The sequence below is a fragment of the Neopsephotus bourkii genome, unplaced genomic scaffold (genome assembly GCF_033783945.1).
Source record: "Neopsephotus bourkii isolate Nb327-2 ecotype Australia unplaced genomic scaffold, CSIRO-AGI_Nbou_v1 NB_1031, whole genome shotgun sequence".
Taxonomy (NCBI): Eukaryota; Metazoa; Chordata; class Aves; order Psittaciformes; family Psittacidae; genus Neopsephotus; species Neopsephotus bourkii.
In genome coordinates, this window is record NW_026901520.1 from 392,813 (window position 1) to 411,830 (window position 19,018).

Consider the following 19,018-nt stretch of genomic DNA (forward strand, 5'->3'; position numbering starts at 1 on the left):
ACGGCTCAGTGCACCCCAAAACCTCGGGCTGCTGCTTGGGTGCTCCATCCCCCTCTGGATGTGAGGGGTCCTTGGAGCATCCCAGAGTCCGGCTCCTGCTTAGCACCCCTCGTGGCAGCCCAGCAGGCACCTGCTGAGTCACTGCTGGCTCCAGCCCTGTGAGGCACCGCCGGGAGCACTGCGGGGATGAGCACACATCCACCTGCTGCTGGACTCGGATGGACAAGCAGAGGGGTGAAGGTCCCCTCGGGCTGAGCTGATCCCTTGCTCCAGATCCCAGAGATGCTGTTTCATTCCCTCTCCTCTGCCAAGGGTCACGCCCAGCTTCCCAGTGCCACTGGGACTGGGTGGGAAGGGGAGGTTGGTCCAGTTGGTACATCTGGGGTGCCACTGCTGGGGCAAGGAGGGAGGGCAGAGCAGGGACAAGGGGAACACGAGCTGTGGGAGCTGTAAGGTAAACCCATCAACCCTGCAGCAATCCCTCTGCCTCCAGCTCCTGCTGCCCTGTGTGGGGCAACAACTCATGTAAAGAAGCAGCTTTAAACCTTCCTCTGCCTCTTTCCCAGCACAATTCCTGTTGCTGCTGCATCCTCCACTCCAGCTCTTGCCAAACCCGAAACGGTGCCAACAGCTGTGACAAACCGGAGGCTGCGAGGGTGGCTCGAAACCACCACCGGAGGCTGGGCCCCTCATCCGCTTCCCCAGCGCCCGCTCCCAGTGCTGCCGGTGACGGGATGACCCCAGACACCCCCTGCTCCATAGGGAAGAGCATGGCCGGCTGCAGCACAGGCTGCTGGCCTGGCAGGTTTCTTCCAACATCCCCAAGGCTGCCAGAACAACCCGTGTGGGTGTGTTGGAGCAGGGAGGGAACCGGCTGGGCAGCCCTGGCTCAGCAGCACACCAAGAGGCTGCACCTCCTGCTCCTGGGTCCATGCCCCCAGAGCGGGGTGGGCCGGGAATGCTAAGCAGGAAAGAGGGAGGAGGGCACGGTGGAGATCCTGATCCCAGCCGTTCCCCCACCAACCAGAATACACCCATTGAGAGCAGCTCGGGGCGGGGGTGTGGGAGCAGAACGAGGCACAAACACGTTACAGAACAACGGGTGGACCAGGTTGAGCCAGACGTGTTCATTAAACACTGATTTACGTTTAAAGCCACAGTGATGCTGCCTATGGACTTACTACTGCCTTTACTTATTAACTCGGTTCCTGTGCCAGATCTGTGCATGCCCGCCTCCCGCGGCTGGGAAGCTTGCAGGAGGCAGCAAGGATGAAGGCAGGCCGTGCCTCTCCCATGCTGGACCTGCGTTACGCAGCCTCAGAGGCGCAGGGAACACCGGCCCTGCCTGGCAAAGGCTGCCGGCGGGTTTCGGGAGGGGTCTGGCCATCCAGGACACGCCAGCAGCTCCGTATGTCAAGCCCTTCGGCACCCAGGGGTGGAACGTGTTCGCTCGGGGCAGACACCAACAGCTCGGGCTCACCAGTGACCGAGCCCTGGGCTCTCTGCGGTACGCACCGTGGTGCAGGCACGGCGCAGGGGCGATGCCGGGGGCGAAGCGGCCGCCCCACAGCGGGGCCCGGAGCGCAGCAGCCCCGCCGTGCCCATGGGCAGCCCCGGCCCGGGCCCGCTCCCCGCAGCGGGGACACGAGCGCACCCCTCGCACCGGGACAGGGGGCGTGCCCTGCGCTGAGCCCGCCCCGCAGCACTGCTCACAGCCCGCGCCCACATCGAGCCCCCCCCTCCTGGCTCCCGGCCCCTCCGAGGAGGGGAGATGCCCCCCGCGGTCACAGCCCCAGCCCCGGCCCCGCTCCCGGCTCCCCACGGCCTCACCGCCCGTCGCCATCTCCGGCACTCCCGAGACAAATGGCGGCTCCCGCGCCGAGACTTTCCCGTCTCCTAGCAACGCATGGGCTCTCGGCCGCGCTCCCCCACTCAAGTCTTAAAGGGCCCGCGGCATGGCCTCCACTGAGAGCGGCCCCGGCCCAGACCCGGGGCCGCCCCGGGCCGGGCTCAGCTTCCATCGAGCCCTGGGGACCCGCGGCTATCCCGCTGGCTCCCTGCCCCTCCCCGCCATGGTGCCGCGCCTCCATTTTGCATGGCACAGGCAGCCAAAGGCTACTATTGTGCAAGGCATTGTGTGAGGCAGGGTTCTCCATTGTGTGAGCCTGGGGCTCACCATTGTGTGAGGCAGGGTTCTCCATTGTGAGGCAGGTGTCTCCATTGTGTGAGGCAGGGTTCTCCATTGTGTAAGGCAGAGATTCACCTTGTGGGCAGTCAAGGCAGCTTCACGGCTCTCCTTTAATCATTACATATATACCCAAACCCATCTGTAAGTTCTTGGTATCCCCAAGAGGGAGTATTCCCCCCGTGTGCCAGCACCGACAGAGACATGGCCATGACCATGGACATGGCTATGGACACGGTGTGTCCCACAGTGCTCGTGCTGGATCCAGGCATGTCCTGGAGGAGCTCTCTTTGTCCCTTTAGAGACCTCAGAAGTAATTAGCAGGCCATGGCCACCGGGCAGGTAACCTTTGGTAAATGCCAAGAGCACTGAACGGCCTTGGGCACCTGATAACAGTGTCCCTTTTTTCCTCTTAGGATCACAGAATCCCAGCCTGGGTAGGTTGGAAGGGGCATTAAAGCTCATCCAGTTCCAACCCCCTGCCCGTGCCTGGATGAGCTTTAATGCCCCTTCCAACCCAACCCATTCTGATTCCAAGTTCTACTGCACGTATCACTAAAGCCATTTCAGAGCCCGGTGCCCTCACTCACAGTGCACACCACCACTGTGTCATGTATTTCAAAAAGCAATCTATATCTCACCTATCTCCCCTCCAGCCTGGCCTCTTCCCTGCTTGCAGAGAAGATGCCTAAAACTGTGCTTCTCCCACCTCCTTCGATACCCTTAGATGAAAGGTGCAGTCGACTTTATGTGCAAAGTACTATGGATGAATTGCTCTCCCCACCTGTATCCCTTTATAGCTGTGGGAGCCACACAGGGAAGATACCAAACCTGGAAGAAAGCCCAGTGCATTTCAAACACATTCTACAAACTATGTACTATATAAAAAGCAACATTAATTTGTCTTTTTGGACACACTCATGTTATGTGCTCCCCACTGGGAAACACCAGAACTGAGGCTGCCCGTCTTGCTGCCAGCCACATTCCTAATCTAGAGGAATCAAGGACTGTTGCCTTTAAAGACACTCACACCAAAGCTGTGTCACAACCACCCCTCCGAATGCTGTTTTACCGGCCTCTCCCTGTCCCAAGTGGCTGACAAACTCTGCTCAACTTCCCCAAGTATTCCAACAGGAAGCAAATGTTAACACAAAAATGCTGTTGTGAGGAGTTACTTTAGGCACAGGGGCAACAAGAGAGATGTGCTCAGTCCTAACAGACATATACTTGCACATCAGGGAGGTGAGCACCACCTCTGCTGTCCTGCTCGGAGACATCCTTTGTGAGAACAGCTCAGTCCATGGCTGGCATGCACCCATGGCAACCCACCAGAGAAACTGGCTCAGGTGATATTCAACTGGAGTAACACTGTCCTCTGTTCTTACAGGTACAACCCACCCTCAGCCTGCCTCCAAATGCCTGGTTTTGTAAAAGGGATCAAGAAATAACAGGACACTGCTACATGGATCTTTTTTCTTTGCAATACTAATATCTACAGTGAAACATTCATAACTGCTCAACAGAGTAAAAATATGCTACATCAAACCTGTACCAGAAAAAGCAGGCCCCCTGTAACAGCTGGAGAAGAGTTTGCAGGTAAAAATGAGAATTAAACAGCCAGCCTGAAAATACGCCACTGGAAACATCTGAGAAAATAAACAGGGTTGTCCTTTCTCTGCAGCTCGGCAGCTGCTGGAATGGGTGCAATCCATCTTCTGGTTTGATGTTGCTGTTGGGATCTTGGTGCCGTCTCACCACGTAGCAGCACGGGCACAGCCCTCCAGTCCAACAAGCCCGGTGTGAAGTCCCTCCCGGAGCAGGGAGTGTGCTCGGGAGATCACCTGAAGCAGGTTCCTGTCTCTTGTGAAGGAAGCACTGCGCATCACACTGAACAGGAAACCCAACAGGGAACACGCCGCCTTCCATCTACGTTCTCATGAGAGCCCACTGCAGCAGCAGGGTCTGTGAGAGCACACTGTTCCTGTGATCAGTGAGCTGCAGGTCCATGTCAAACACAGAAAGCAAAGACATTTGTCTGCCCTCCTGGGAAGCATACACTGTCTGGACGGCAGACAAACCACTGACGAGGAAGGGCTCCAAACTAATAATAGCGTTTCCCAGGGGATTCATTTACAAAGTGCCACTGGTCCTTGGAACCAATATAGTGTACAGTATATATTACAGCAAACACCAGCTCCGCAGCTTGTGTTGGCCCCTCTCTGCAGTCTATGCAGAAGGACTCAAATATCCACACTTTTTACAATAGACTCCTTCCCTTTTTATACAAAGGAAAATAAAACCATAAGTTAAAATAGCAATAAATTAAAACTACAGAACGTGTGTGTCCTGGTCAGCCCCCTTTGTGCATTCCAATCAGACTGGAGAGCTTCTCACAGTGCTCAAGTTTCAGGGATTCTGCTTTCTGCTTTAATCGCTCGTCTCTGTACAGCTTGGCCAAATTTGACAAATCAGACTCTGAAAGATGAAAAAGAAGATACATATCAGGATGAGCCTGCTTTCAGTAACTGCTTCTCTGTGCTTTGTTATCCTTGTGGCTTGTGTGAGGTCTTTTTAATTCACTTTGTTTCAGAGAGACTGGGCGTGTTAACATGCTCTAAAGACACACCACTGAGTTTAACCAAGCTACTTAATGAAGACAAGAGTATTTTCCTAAGTGTTTGAAAACTCAAACAGTTACACCAATCCTCTCTAACCAGTGCACCCAAGACTGATTGTTAATCTATGAAGAAAACACACGCTATAAAAGTATAGCCTGGAAGTTAGTTAAGATTTTAAATCATGTTAATGATCTAAAGCACAGGTGATTGTTTTAAGATATCTGTATATTGTTAAACTAATGGCATCTTGGAGCACAGCACCTATCTTAGGCAATACTGTGACTTCCTTTGGAATCAGCTCTCATCTCATCCCACACTAATTCTTAGGGATGCAGAGGAGGTTCATTCCACACCAGTGGTGTTGCAGTGACAAGCCAGAAGGATGAAGAGCCACTTTTCCTATCACTGCCCTGCAGCCTAATAAGCAAAGCAGGTCTTACAGGACACAGGTCCCTGTCCATTTCACTGGGAAACATCACTCCTGTGGCAGATCCATTCGCAAGGGCCCAGAGTACCCATCCAAATATACTCTTCATGCTATAGATACCTGGATTTTTGTGTTGCACTGTCAGAATCCAAACTGTCTGCTAAGAGGTTTGCCCAGACAGCAGTATAAATGGTTTTAATTTCTACCCCCCACGGTATTCATTACAGGGAGGTGAAGAAGTAGCTGAGGGACTTGTCTGAAAGGCCAGTGTGCCCTTTCATTAACAACACAATCTAAAAGGTACTTTGCACATTTCTTTTCCTTCTTCTCAGAAGTAACATGAAGCTGCAATAATCTCCTTGTTTCAGTTATTCCCCCCCCTCAGTAATTCAGAGAATTTCTTTTGCTGATTAGCTAAGGAACTCTTAATATAGCTTTCTCCCTGAAGAATCATTCAGATCCAGCATCAGACGCACCTAAGAGAACTGCAGTAATTTGTTGCTGAAAAGGTCAGAATTTCCCTAAGCACTGGCTACCTGATGACACTCAACTTTTCAGAGCTTTTATACACCTTCAAGTCCTTCATTTAACAAAATTATCCAATAGGTCCTTTCACTCTTTAAGTCCTCTGCCCCTGTCCCACCAAAATTTAAAGCCATTTAAGCCTCCACCTATTTATCGAGAAGCTTTACAAACTGACAGGCACAACCATTTCATTGTAGATCCGGAATCAATTTTCAGGCTATATAACTCAAAATGCCATTCAAGTACTGCTGGGCACATAACCTTGACAAGCCTTCAGCAAAGCCAGCCTCGGGTAATTGTCTCCTAGTGCAGAGTCCCTGGAGTTCTGCAGTGAACTCCAGGGACCTTATCGGGCAGAATTATTCACTGCAAATGGCTGCACTTCTGACAGCATTCACTCTGGCACATCTGTTTCTTGTGTTTTTCTATCTCCTACACAGATCTGTTCATTTGAACTTTTAAAAGGAAGCCCTAAAACACCCAATTCCAACCACATGCCCTTATTCTTGCTGTCTGCAGTTGCCTCTAATTTTCTACAGCTCGGAGCTCTTTGCAGTCTTACATTACAAATGTGCTAGCACAGCTGAACAATCTGTGAAACCTGGGATGTGCTATTTGTACTCTATTAGGGCTTTCAGAGGACCAAACCCCACAGCATACATAGCTTTTACACACTATTCTGCTGTGAAGGGAGGAGCAGTCTACTGCAGCAGTATAGAAGTGACCAGGTGAACAACACTGGTGCTTCAGTTACTCCTGCAGTTTTCATTAAGGTTGCTGGACACTAGGTAATGCTTTTCAAGTCATAAAGTCAAGGACTTTAAGAATCAAACTGTTCCTGTATAACTAATCTGTGTTCATTCTGCTGGTGCTAAAGAGAAATGCAGCTTCAGTAAAAGGAACAAACAAATGTACTATTAATAGACATTCAACTGTCAAAAAGAGAGCACCCCATGTGAAGTTAAACACTTAAACAAGCATTAACAGACCGAAGTTATGAAGCAACAGTTGACTAAGAACTGGCTCAACACCTCAGAGAACTCCTCCCCAGCAGTCCATCATGTACTCACAGTTTACTCAGGGTTTATTTTTACACACTTGGCTGTACTAAAGTTAGCAGAGCCTCAGCTGTGCTCGTTACCTGCTCACTGGCCTAAATGACAGTCACTCTGAAAATGGTTTATGCTCTTTTTCCAACTGTAGTGGTGTCCTGGGGCTACTGCAATTGTGGATGCTGGAAATGCATCTGCAGATGTGTGGCTAATAAAGCCTCAAAGTGTAAACTGCACCAGAGGAGCACTGGTTTGCAGCCATGATTTAGCATTCAGTGCTGAGTCACCCCACCCTCTCTGACTTAGGCTCTTTTAGACTTGCAAATGCTGTTGCCTGTTTTGGGGCACAGCACTCCTCAGCTTGGTCTACGTGAAAGAGACAATTTGGCAACTTTCAGTTGCATAAGGTAAGTTAAAAGGATTTTCTGTAAGAAATCAATTCCCTCTTTATAGCAAGCCTACACATGAAGCCTATAGTTACAAACAGCCACGTATACCTAGAGCACTGCTACTGCTGGCTACAGATGCTCAAAATCACAAGTTGAGCACACCAAAACCTAAGAGATTGTTTGGGATTTTTACAGTCTTATATTAGGATCTTTTTAACTTCAGAACCTACATCTATATGTGTCTCTTGAAAGTCAAGATGGGTAACTTTTATGTGAAATAAACCAGTCTCTGGATGAAAACAGAACAACTCTCCCCATCAAAAACCTGGGAATAGTTTGGAGTCAGAAGCACTGACTGTTCCCTGTAGCACAACAAGGCTTGCTTAGACAAAGCATACACTTCCATAATGATGCAATGGGTGAAGAAACTGTAAACAAGTGCAAACAGACTTAATGGTGTGCCAAGGACTGCTTTACATGGAGCGATTTAGAAAGCCCTACTAGTGTGTTGAAGCAGCTCACCTGCTACTACTCTAAACATTTACACAGAAACAGCTTCTTACAGCTTCCTTTATGCACAGTGGTAGTTAGTGTGGTGGGTTCATCAGTTACAACATCCCAACTTCAGCTAGTCCTTGTATTTGATTTGTGTTGTTTTGTACAGTTCCAAAAGGAGCAGGGATTTGCTTAATGAACTGGATCAGTAGTAGTTAACAATACAGTATGAGGTTAAATAAAATATATATCCCCAATCGACTTAGGATCATAGAATAGCTAGGGTTGGAAAGGACCTTAAGATCATCTTGTTCCAAACCCCCTGCCACAGGCAGGAACACCTCACACTAAATCATGGCACCCAAGGCTCTGTTCAACCTGGCCTTGAACACCACCAGGGATGGAGCATTCACAACCTCCCTGGGCAACCCATTCCAGTGCCTCACCACCCTTATGGTAAAGAACATTTTCCTTATATCCAATCTAAACTTCCCCTGTTTAAAGTTTGAACCCATTACCCCTTGTCCTGTCACTACAGTCCATAATGAAGAGTAACTCCCCAGCATCCCTACAGCCCCCCTTCAGATACTGGAAGGCTGCTCTGAGGTCTCCACGCAGCCTTCTCTTTTCCAGGCTGAACAGCCCCAACTTTCTCAGCCTATCTTCATATGGAAGGGAAAGAAGCAAGGGAATCTTTGGCAGCAAGAATGATTCTGAATGCTCACATTCTGTATTCCCCTTTCAGCATTCAATTCTTGTTTCTAAAAGACAATCTTGACTATGGCGAAAAACATGATCTCAAACTCATCTAAAGATAGAAAATGCAAATAAGCACACAAAAGCAGCATGAAAACATGCTCTCTGAAAACTGATACCAGTAACACAGGCCACTGCAGGATAACCACAGGCACCTGAATAGGCTGTGGGCTCTCATCGGGGAAGTGTTGAAGAAAAAGTTAAGATAATCCTCTTGTGGAGCCAGTAGAAGCAAAAATGATTCTGCTCCAGCAAAAGGAAATGTGGAATAGGTGATGTGTCAAGATCTTTTCTAGCCCTCACAATGTCAGAGCAAGATAAATGAGGATGATTGTATGTTTAAAACATCATCACCAAGAGTTATTGAAGCATAAAATCTGAATGGAAGAAAATATCTCAAAGGGTGAGATCTACTTTCCACTTGTCTCTCCAAATCACCTAAAATGAGCTCTGACAGACTCTCAAGAATAGCAATAGCAGATGTGACAAATTACCAGTGCAGAGATGTTACAAGCATCGGAAACTGAGGCTAAACCCAGCAGTGCCTGGTGAAGCACAGCCATCCCCCAGCTACCCAGGGGCTGCAGGCACACCCCCATACCAAAAGGAACTTACTTTGCTGTTTCTCCTTCCAGCAGCTGGTCTGAATGTAGTCTATGTAATCTTTTTCAACGGTTTTCTCTAGCTCTTGAAGTTCTGCTCCTTGATAATTCCTCTCAAAGTTTTTATCAACGTAGTAAGGCACCTGCAAGTTCTCGGTTTCTCTGCTAATCACATGGCCTATGGACCTGTGGAAACATGAAGAAAACGGGGGGGTAGCAGTTTAAATATAAAGAAATCAAGAGGTGTTTCTACCAGCCTTTCCAGAGGACAGTGCTCACAACAGCTTCTTTAGTTATTCTCTGCAGCACTAGAGCTCCCTCAGCCATCCCGTAAGGAAATTACAAGTTTCAGGCGCAGCAAATTGGACACTACAACCAGCATTCACGCCCACCCCTGCTAAAACCACAGGGAAATATCCAGTGTTTGGTGATCTCTACAAAGTGACTCTGAGCTGACACTGCTCTTTGCACACACTGTGTGTGCTCTCAACAGCTCAGTCAAGACACTTCCAAAACATCAGGCCAAATTTTATCTGTGAACAGAAGCTCCACACACTTTCCTCTGTTTGCTGATAATTTCCGTTAAGCCAGGTCCAGAAATCCATGGGAATTGGTATCAAATGTAGGGATTACAGAAAGACATGTAGCCCTTGAACTGCTCAGGGCACAATACAACTGGATCTGGATCTTCTCAATTTCTGGATCCCTTAGTAGAAATAAAAATTAGCAGGGGAGAATCTAGCTGGGTTTTTATAGGGTTTTATAATCATCAGTAAGCAAAGTGGGGCATGGAAGGTCCCAAAGTGGGTAGAATTTCCCACTCTGACACAGCCACTGGATTAAAGTGTACTCGTATCCTGAACTTCCTTATTTAAGCAAAGATACCCAGGCATTATTTCAAATCACTGCCCAGAGAAAGAGGCAAGCAGCCAAAACACAAAGGTTACACTCTACTTGATGGAACTCAGTTCACCCCTTCCATTTCCTGGACTCCTTCCCTGTCACCATGTCTCAGAGGCGTATGCTCTCTTTATATATATATATAAATCACATATATATATATAAAAACCCCAATTTCTTTCAGTTTTTAGGTTGTTAGGTTTTTCAAGGATATGGTTTAGAGAAGCAGGGTAAGTGTATGCCAGGCTCAGGCCCGGCTATCTCAAATCAACAGGCAAAGGGGAGGTTGGGAAGGCAAGCAGGAGAGATTAGCTGCTCAGGGACGCTGTGGGAGGGTTCACATGGCACTGCCAGATAGCAAAAACATTCGCTGAAAAAAACCCAAACCCAAATGAGCCAGAAAACAACCCCCCTCCTGTTCTCACGCTGGGTCTACACACTGACATCTTGTGGCAAACAACGATAAAGGGTGTTGGGCTACTACGACACTGCAGATAATATGGGCTTAAACCCAAGTAGTTTTACTCCTAGAAGGCAGCAAGGGGTGTGTTTGGCGCACTCCACTACTGCTGTGTGCAGCAGGTTCTCCAAAACCCACTGGATCCTTACTCTGGCAGTAAGAGCTGGTGAAGGTGACTGAAGTGAGCTCTGTCTCATCAGAGAGTTTCCTCCCCTCTTCCCAACACTGGATGCTGAGAAGAGCAAGAGTTTTTTCCACTGCCTCCCAAACTCAGATTCCAGCAAGTCTGATGGTGTCTGCCTGCTTCCAGAGCTGACCAGTTCAGCTTGGCCTCTGCAACCCCGGGGACCTGCTTCGTTACAGATGTTAAACCTGGCTTTACTGTTTTGTGGAGCTTGACAATTCTTCCCATGGAATTCAAGCTCCAGAGCACATTTGGATTTATGCTTCATTTTGTTACTGCTCTCCATAGGAACTCCAGTGGTGGTCCTCAGACCCCTGGGGCTAGGCAGATGACAGCTGAGCAGCACTGTACCGGAGCTACACCCACCTTCCTGACACTGTATCGCTGTGCAAAACCGTTTCAGGCCAGTTGAGAAAGCTTTCTGGCTCAGTGCCTGTTTCTTCAGCACAGGGTATAATAAAGCTCACCAGAACTAACTTCACAGCTATAATGCTTAAGAGAACTTGTTCATAGAGATGGTTGGTGTTCCCATATTTACAAATTGATAGTGCTTTCTAGAAAGAACACAGCAGCACTAACATGCATTTTGCTCTCAAGTCCAACTTCACTTATCTCAAAGGCTGAAAAGCAGAACAATGTGGTTTGGAATGACTTACGATTTGTAGAACAAGCTGTAGGGTGGGTTTGTGGCCATCAGTTGAGTTATAACTGACACAATTATGATGATGAAAACTGGCATCAACTGAATAAATGCAGAATATGAATTCTGAAAACAACAACAATAATTAGCAGTTAAGAAGAGATAGAGATGGGAAAGGATGCATCTGTCCACAGAAACCAGGCCATCTATCACAGACCAACAGTGTAAACTAAAGAGGAAGCACTTTTGAATTGAGAGATGACATTTTAATTTCAAAATAACCTTTACTAAGAATCTCAGCAAACTCTTTCTTTCAATTACATTTTCATGACCTGTCTTTCATCTACTGCTCCCTCCAGAAGGTGACAGATGCCCACAGCACAGTAACCAAACACAATCCAAACTACAGGAACACCCTGCAATTCCCACTGGGCATCTTCTGAAGTCTGCTGCATGCATTCTGAAAATCCCCATTTCAGTTTCATGGATAACATGGGTGAAAAGTGAAGGGTTAAGAGACTGTATGCGGTGTAACTTTGGACAGGATGCACCTGGGGTTTTGTCTGAATGAATTTTGAACATAGAGTGGTAAAAAAGATCAAAGAGAAAGAGACCTTTATTTCTGCTCTTAACTTCTAAGCTGTCTTCTAAAATGCCTTTTCTTATCAGGAGCAAAATATAACATGAACCTATTTAGGCTGTGCTCTCTGCCCTGAGATAGCAACAAAGATACCTGACATTGCAGTAGGTGGACTCCTCTGCCCTAGCAGAGCTGTCCTTGGGCTCTATCAGGGCTGTTTTTTCAGAGCCTGACAGTAACAGACTCACTGGGAAAAATTAATCTTCCTTGGGGAATGATCTCATTAGGTTAAAGGCTGACTCTGGAGGAAGATTTCTGCAAGGCAGGTGGCATGTGTGTATGTGTGCCAGCAACAAATGATACCTGACGTGTTTCACTGGGAGGCAGTGGAGAACAGCGACGAGTGGTGTACCCCAGGGGTCAGTACTGAGATCGTTCTTTCTGGGCAGTGGGACTGAGCACCCTTAACATTTGCCAACACGGAGCTGTGTGGTGCAGTCATACACTGGAGGAAAGGAATGGGATCCAGAGGGACCTGGGCAGGCTGCAGAGGTGGAACCATGTAAACATGACCCTGCACATGGGTCGAGGCAATTCCCAGCACGGACAGAGGCTGGGGGTAACTGGATGGCGCAGCCCTGAAGAGGACTTGGGGGTGTTGGTCAATGAGAAGCTCCCCATGACCCAGCTTCAGTGTGCACTTGAGCCCGGAACCACCTCATGTGCTGGGCTGCACCCCCAGAGGGTGAGCAGCAGCTCAGGGAGGGGATCCTGCCCCTCTGCTGGGCTCTGGGGAGACCCCCCCTGCAGGCCTGATCCAGCTCTGGGGCAGCAGCACAAGAGGGACGTGGAGCTGTTGGAGAGAGTCCAGAGGAGGCCACAGAGATGCTGCGAGGGCTGGAGCAGCTCTGCTCTGGAGCCAGGCTGAGAGAGCTGGGCTGGGGCAGCCTGGAGAAGAGAAGGCTCCTGAAGGGGAGACCTTAGAGCAGCTCCAGGGCCTGAAGGGGCTGCAGGAAACCTGGAGAGGGGCTTGGGACAAGGGCCTGTAGGGACAGGCCAAGGGGAATGGCTTGAACCTGCCAGAGGGGAGACTGAGCTGAGCTCTTAGGCAGAAGCTCTTCCCTGTGAGGGTGCTGAGGCACTGGCACAGGGTGCCCAGAGAAGCTGTGGCTGCCCCATCCCTGGCAGTGTTCAAGGCCAGGTTGGACACAGGGGCTTGGAGCAAGCTGCTCTAGTGGAAGGTGTCCCTGCCCGTGGCAGGGGTTGGAACTGGGTGAGCTTTAAGGTCCCTTCCAACACAAACCAATCTGTGTATTCCAGATCCACCTTGCCCTGGGCTGGACAAAACCTGTGCAGCACCTGCACAGAAGTTGTGAGCTAATTTACTGAAGGATTAAATATGCAGTGAGGACAAGCCAGTACTTCTGTGTGCATTAGCTATCCACATCTGGACTAATAATTGCTGGATTACCAAACCATTAGAGCCTGCAAAAAGCAATCACCAGCAAAACAGCAGTGACAGAAACCCCAGGGCCTGTAATCCTATCAATCCAATGTATTTTTAAAGTAGTGATTAATTAAAGACCATCTGGTTATTGTTGAAAACATCCATTTTGGCTGCAGCTCTGGAGGACAAACACTGAGGGTTTAGGAATGGGAAGGTCCGTCCTGGCTTCAGATGTGTAAGTTGACCACTCTATCATGCTGAAATACTTAAACCCAAGAGATCCCTCCTCCTGGCTACCTGTGGCCTAGTTTCCTCCTCCTCTTGCTCCTGTGTCCATGCTCTTTCATTCCGGTGCCTCCGTGGGTAATAGTGTGTGTCTCTGGCTACATTTGAGAACATGTGGATATTTCCTGTTAACAGAAACCAAGAGAGAGCCATGATGCTCACTCAGTTGCTGGTACTCACCCCTACTTCTCAGTTTCTAGTTGATTATCCAGGCTTATACTACACAGCCTGCATTACAGTTGTGAGACCTTAGATTAAAAAGCACAAACACACCTTGGACCTAAATGTCAAAAGAAATATGTTGTTCCAAAAAGCGCACCAGAGAAATGGCAAAGTTTGCCCCAAGTCCATGTTAATTTAAATCAGACTGCAGAAACATGCCATATTTTTTGTTACTCTATCTCATATTTTAATATTGGGTTGGTCACATTCACTTGCAAGGCTGTAGCTTGTGTTGCGTCCCCAGGCTGTAAGCAGGAAAAGTAATTTGCTTCACCAGGCTCAGGGCATGAATTATGGGTTCCCATAATTACTCAGTATGGTTTTCTACGCTCTTTTCTACTTATTCTTCTTTCAAGCTATTAATAGTTTCACTTAATGATTTTATATTAAGGAAAGAGATTTAAAAAATAGCTTTTTGAGTAACAAAGGAGAACAATTCAGGATTTCCTTTCTTGCACACTGAATGCAGTTAATTTATTTATAAGAATTCTAAAATGAGGAAAGAATTGCATCTGCTGTTTCGATTTGAAGCTTGAATTTGATTTTATCACCATATGAATATCTTAATAATGGCTGTGCTCTCCCCTTTTGCATTTCAGAATGTTTTTGTATTAGAGAATGGAAATTTATGACCTTACCATAACAACAGAAATGCAAATCTATTTTTAAGCCCTGGGAAAGAGGTCACATTATTTTATGCTCTTATACTGTCCTTTCTCTTCATTTCCCAAAGAATTCTGCAAGAAACCTATCGGAAGTGACTTTTGCTATTGTGTCAAAACATCTGTTTCCTTGCTTGTTCCAAGATTTGTCCAAGGGGCCTGGCACGTTTGCAGGCAGTGCTCCAACAGAGACACAAATAGGGGGGGCTTAGAAGGAATGTGTCTTTCTTGACCAAGTTTGTTTCTATTATGCAAACCTGCTCAGACAGTATCCTACCAAGCTGTGAAAAAGCAGAATCAAGTGTAGAAGGGCAAGAATGGCTTCTGCAGGGAGCCTAGAAAACATTTTCCCAAATTCTAAATTTCTCAAAGAATTCCTGCCAGCAGTTTCTTTCCTTTCATGTGCATTTATTTTTTATAAGTTCAGCCTGTAGCCTCTAACCATTGCAATGTCTTAAGTCTAAAAGGTGAACAAATTGACAAGAGTGCTAAAGCACCCTGCTGCCAGGAAGACCCTGAGCTCAGCACACCTGTCAGGTTCACTTTAATCCAAACCTGTATTCCACTGATCTTCCAGTACTTTTGTATTTGTACTACAGATGTGTCAAAACTACTTTGTATTTGTAGTACTACATACTACAAATACAAACGCTGAGGCTGGACTGAGACATGCATGGAGCTACTACAGCTATGGATCTACTCTTTAGTTACTGGATCCTGCATATCCAGTAACAGCCTTTCCTGGCAGGCATCACTTTCTCAGCTAAGAGGTTTTCATTTCTTTACAGTATACAAGCTGCTGCAAGCCAGATGAACTCCTGTCTTTTCCTAGTAACAGGGGTGCTGAGACCACCACACCAGGAGCTGCTGCCATGTACACTGGAACACAGAAAGTTGTCTTGAGTACAGCACCATTACCAAAGACACCTCTGCTCCTTTCCCACTCACACTTTATTTTACCTCTCATACTATTGCTGGCTTTTGACAATGGAGGGAATAAAAGCAACAACAAAAAGAAGGGTCTACAGCTACAGCTGGTACTAAAATGCTGCCTAGTGAAGAATTACACAGCCTAATTAACCTCTTGCCAGACTAAAGCGTTCTTACCCCTAATGTACTTCAAATTTCAAGAGAGGCTGGGAGGTCTGGGACTTGCCCCAGCAGCAACAGCCTTTACTGTGTTGGCAGCTCTCTGTGCTAGAATTCCTGCACAACAACCCTGGGTTTTGACAACACTTTGTGGGGAACAGAGCTGCTAAAATCTTAAGTTTAAACTGTACATTAAAGGAGCTTTTCCAGGCACAAACACCTACGAAGGAAGAAGAGAGTAAATCCAAAAAGTTTTTTGCCCTTTTCAGATGTATTGAGAGCACCTGAACTTCTTTTATGGCCTAGTGTCAGTTCATTGCATTTCAAAAACACTGCAGATACTGACCTGTAGGAAAGTGCCCACCAAAAAACACATTGAATATTTCTTCTGGTGTAATGTCTGCTTCGAATTCTGTGTAGTAATTGTAGTGCCTGGGCTGGCCAGTGCTGACATGCTCCTGGTCACTTCCGAATTCATCGTATCGTAATCGTTTTTCAGGGTTGCTCAGAACTGCAAAAGCATTTCCTATTGCTGGAGAGGGAATGAAAAGAAGTGTTACACAGCTGTATCATGCAGTATTTCAGACCTCAGACTTCCATAAGCAGAGTAGCAATAAAACCCACATGGGCACAGGAAATTTGTGCTTGACCAAAGACCGAGTTACTTTTAAAAGAGTAAAAAAAAGTGCTACAACATTGACGGTACCTGTGATGGAATTTATTCCCTGCTATCCCTGATATCAGGAGAAACACAAGAGCGTTAAAGTGTACGGAGAGACCTGAAGTGTTTGTAAAACTGAGGTGAGAGAATCCACATCAGCCAAGAGCCTGAGTGAGGAGGTAACATGCTATCAGATCAAACTAAGCACTGATAGAGAAGTGCGCTTCCATACGCAGTTAATACAGAGTTAATAACTCCAGAGGCTAATTACAATGCAGAACCCTATTCCAAGTTTTTGTCTCCAGTGAAGCTGTATGGCAGATCTATGTCACACTTCACATCCAACCATCCTAACCTCTTTGGTTCATCACCTTCCTTGACCCTTGACAACATGGCTGTAAACAAGTTCATAGAGAAACACAACCCTAACACAGAAACACAAAGAAAAGCCCTTCAGAAACTCCTTCTTCTAACAGTCTATGAATGGATATCTTACTTTCTTCCTGCTGCCTTGCAGTGCTGGTGCAGACAGCTGCAGCACAGCACCCAGAGAGCAAATGATGTCAGTTTAGGTGCTATAACATTGTCACAGCATCGTTGCAGTCTAAACAGGTTTAGACTGCAAGGTTACTGAAAAGACCAGACACACAACACTGGACTGCAACTTCAAACGCTTGCATGTATGTATGTGTGTATATATAAAGGGTTTATTTATGACACAGAGCAGGTATTGATTACACAAAACCACACTCTCCTGCACAGCCACTACTATTTCCAAGCATTGTTCTGCACCTTTAGCAGTATCTAAGAATGAAATTCGGGATATGTTTCCTTTGCTTCCAACAGAAAGCTCTATTTTGAGGATTAAAAGGCAAACCTTGCCGAGCAGCAGCGGGGTTTTGTGGAGATGGGCAGATATGTCCATAACAGCATCAAGCAATGTGGGCCTGCATGATGCCCTTATATAAGGTGCACAAGGATACGTCTGGGGAGCCTGCCCTCATCTTCCTCTTGCTCTGCGGCTGCAGGACCGGGGCCGGCCCGCCCTCACCTTTGAACGCCTCCGTTGCTCCGGGGGCACGGTTCTTGTCAGGGTGGAATTTGAGGGCCAGCTTGCGGTACGCTCTCTTCAGGTCCTCCTCGCTGGCATCCCTCTCCACCCCCAGGATTTCATAGTAGTTCCGACACCGCTTTATCCTGGAAGCGCACACAGGGTTACCTCACCGGCCTCTTCCCACAGACCCGCCGCCGCCGCCCTCCATGACCCGCCCCCCGCTGCTCTCCCGCCGCCCCGGCCCCCTCACCGCCGCACGCCGTCCAGCTGCTCCGCCGTGTAGGTCATGGTGGCCGCGGCGGGCCCCGGGGCAGGCAGCCCGCCCGCCCCTCCGTCCCTCCCTCACAGCCCGGCGGCCCGGCCCGCCCGCGCCGCCATGTTGAGCGCGGAGGCGGCGGCCGCGCGGGGGCCTCTGGGTAGGGGAGGTGCGGTGGGGCTGCAGTACCGGGGGTACCGGCGGCATGGCGGGCCGGGGGGGGGTATGGAGTACGGGTGGTGCCGTGTGTCCGGGGCGAGCTCAGTGCCGGGGCAGCGGCCGTAGGGAGTGTTGTCACTACATCAGTGCTAACGCCGCCTTCCTGCTTTGGCAGGGCTGTGGTAGATGATCATAAGCTGTTGTGTTGAGGCTGGAAGGAGCCCACAGGAGCGCCCCAATGCCTCCTGCCAAGCTTTGGTTGGAAACCCGTGGTGGGCTTGTCCTGTGGCTCCTTCCAGCTGTATCCGTGCGCTGCTGGTTGTTTCCTCATCCCTGTGGCAGTTAAAGCTGGGCTAATGCTCCTTAAGAAGTGGAATTGTGCTGTGAGGGAGCTGCATTTGTGGGAGCGCAGCAGCTTGGAGGAGGCCTCCCGTGAGCAGCAGCGGATGGAAGTTGGGGATCATGGCGCTGCTGTTGCTTATTTCTATGGAACTTTGCTTTGGATGCAGATTGGTTTCAGAATGGAGCAGGTTCAAGTTCTTCGTGGGTAGAAAGAGGGTTAGGTTATTTATGGGAAGAAGCAGGTCAAAGGAAGGAGACCTAAAGCAGCAGTAGGGGCCCACGGGGCAGTCTTTAGAGGTCTGGGGGGATCTGTCTGCTTTCCCGCAGGAGGGGACATTAGTTAAAGCTGGATGCTCACTGATGACTCTGGTGTTGCAGACACTCACCTGCTGCCTTTGTGGTGCCTTCTTGGACTAAAAACCTACTCATGATGCTCCATGCACTGTCCACAGGTCACTGGTATTTGGAGCTATCTGGATCCATCTGGAATCTCTTGGGAGCTTGGGCTTAAGCACATTCACCTGCCTGGGGGTGGCTGGGTGAGTGATGCCATCTTACTGTGCAGGGGTTTTACCAGAAAAGCCTCATTTATTTCAGAATAGCTCATCAATTGCCTGGTGCATGTGTTAAAGATAGGAAGCGTGGTGGATCTTAGTAGGAGTTGTGTAGATGTGTTGCGTTTATTTTGCTGAAGGCTTCATTGCCAGCTGCAAAGCACAGTTACCTCTACCAGTGCACGTTCCAGTGAGCACCCCTTACCCATCCTATAAAATGAAATCAGGCTAAATTATGATGTGTCATTGAGCCGTCCGGGGGAGTGTGTGCAGTGATGCCTATTATGAGTGCTTGACTAGGTCTTTTTTTCCTGATTTCGCAGTTTACCCTCAGGGTTGATGGATGTTACTGCTCATGCTAGGAGAGGTCTGGAGATTTCAAGAAACCTGGAGAGGGGCTTGGGACAAGGGCCTGTAGGGACAGGCCAAGGGGAATGGCTTGAACCTGCCAGAGGGGAGACTGAGCTGAGCTCT

At 48.4% G+C, this 19,018-nt stretch overlaps 1 protein-coding gene across 1 annotated transcript; it reads right to left on the reverse strand.

Moving 5' to 3' along the window:
* Positions 1-3,644: 3,644 nt before the first annotated feature.
* Positions 3,645-17,632, reverse strand: DNAJC18 (DnaJ heat shock protein family (Hsp40) member C18). Its single transcript, XM_061360584.1, has 7 exons — positions 17,484-17,632; positions 17,231-17,376; positions 15,865-16,050; positions 13,558-13,670; positions 11,250-11,359; positions 9,063-9,235; positions 3,645-4,660 (listed from the first exon to the last, which is right to left on the reverse strand). Exons 1-7 carry the CDS (start codon positions 17,519-17,521, stop codon positions 4,536-4,538), a joined length of 891 nt encoding a protein of 296 aa, XP_061216568.1. The 5' UTR covers positions 17,522-17,632; the 3' UTR covers positions 3,645-4,535.
* Between the last annotated feature and the right edge of the window lie 1,386 nt (positions 17,633-19,018).

Coding starts and splice junctions, on each gene's coding strand:
- DNAJC18 (XM_061360584.1), bottom strand. CDS start 17,521: ATGACCTACACGGCGGAGCAGCTGGACGGCGTGCGGCG. Junction 17,377..17,483: donor CAGCTGGACGGCGTGCGGCG/GTGAGGGGGCCG, acceptor GTGCGCTTCCAG/GATAAAGCGGTGTCGGAACT. Junction 13,671..15,864: donor TGGTGGGCACTTTCCTACAG/GTCAGTATCTGC, acceptor TTCTGTTAACAG/GAAATATCCACATGTTCTCA.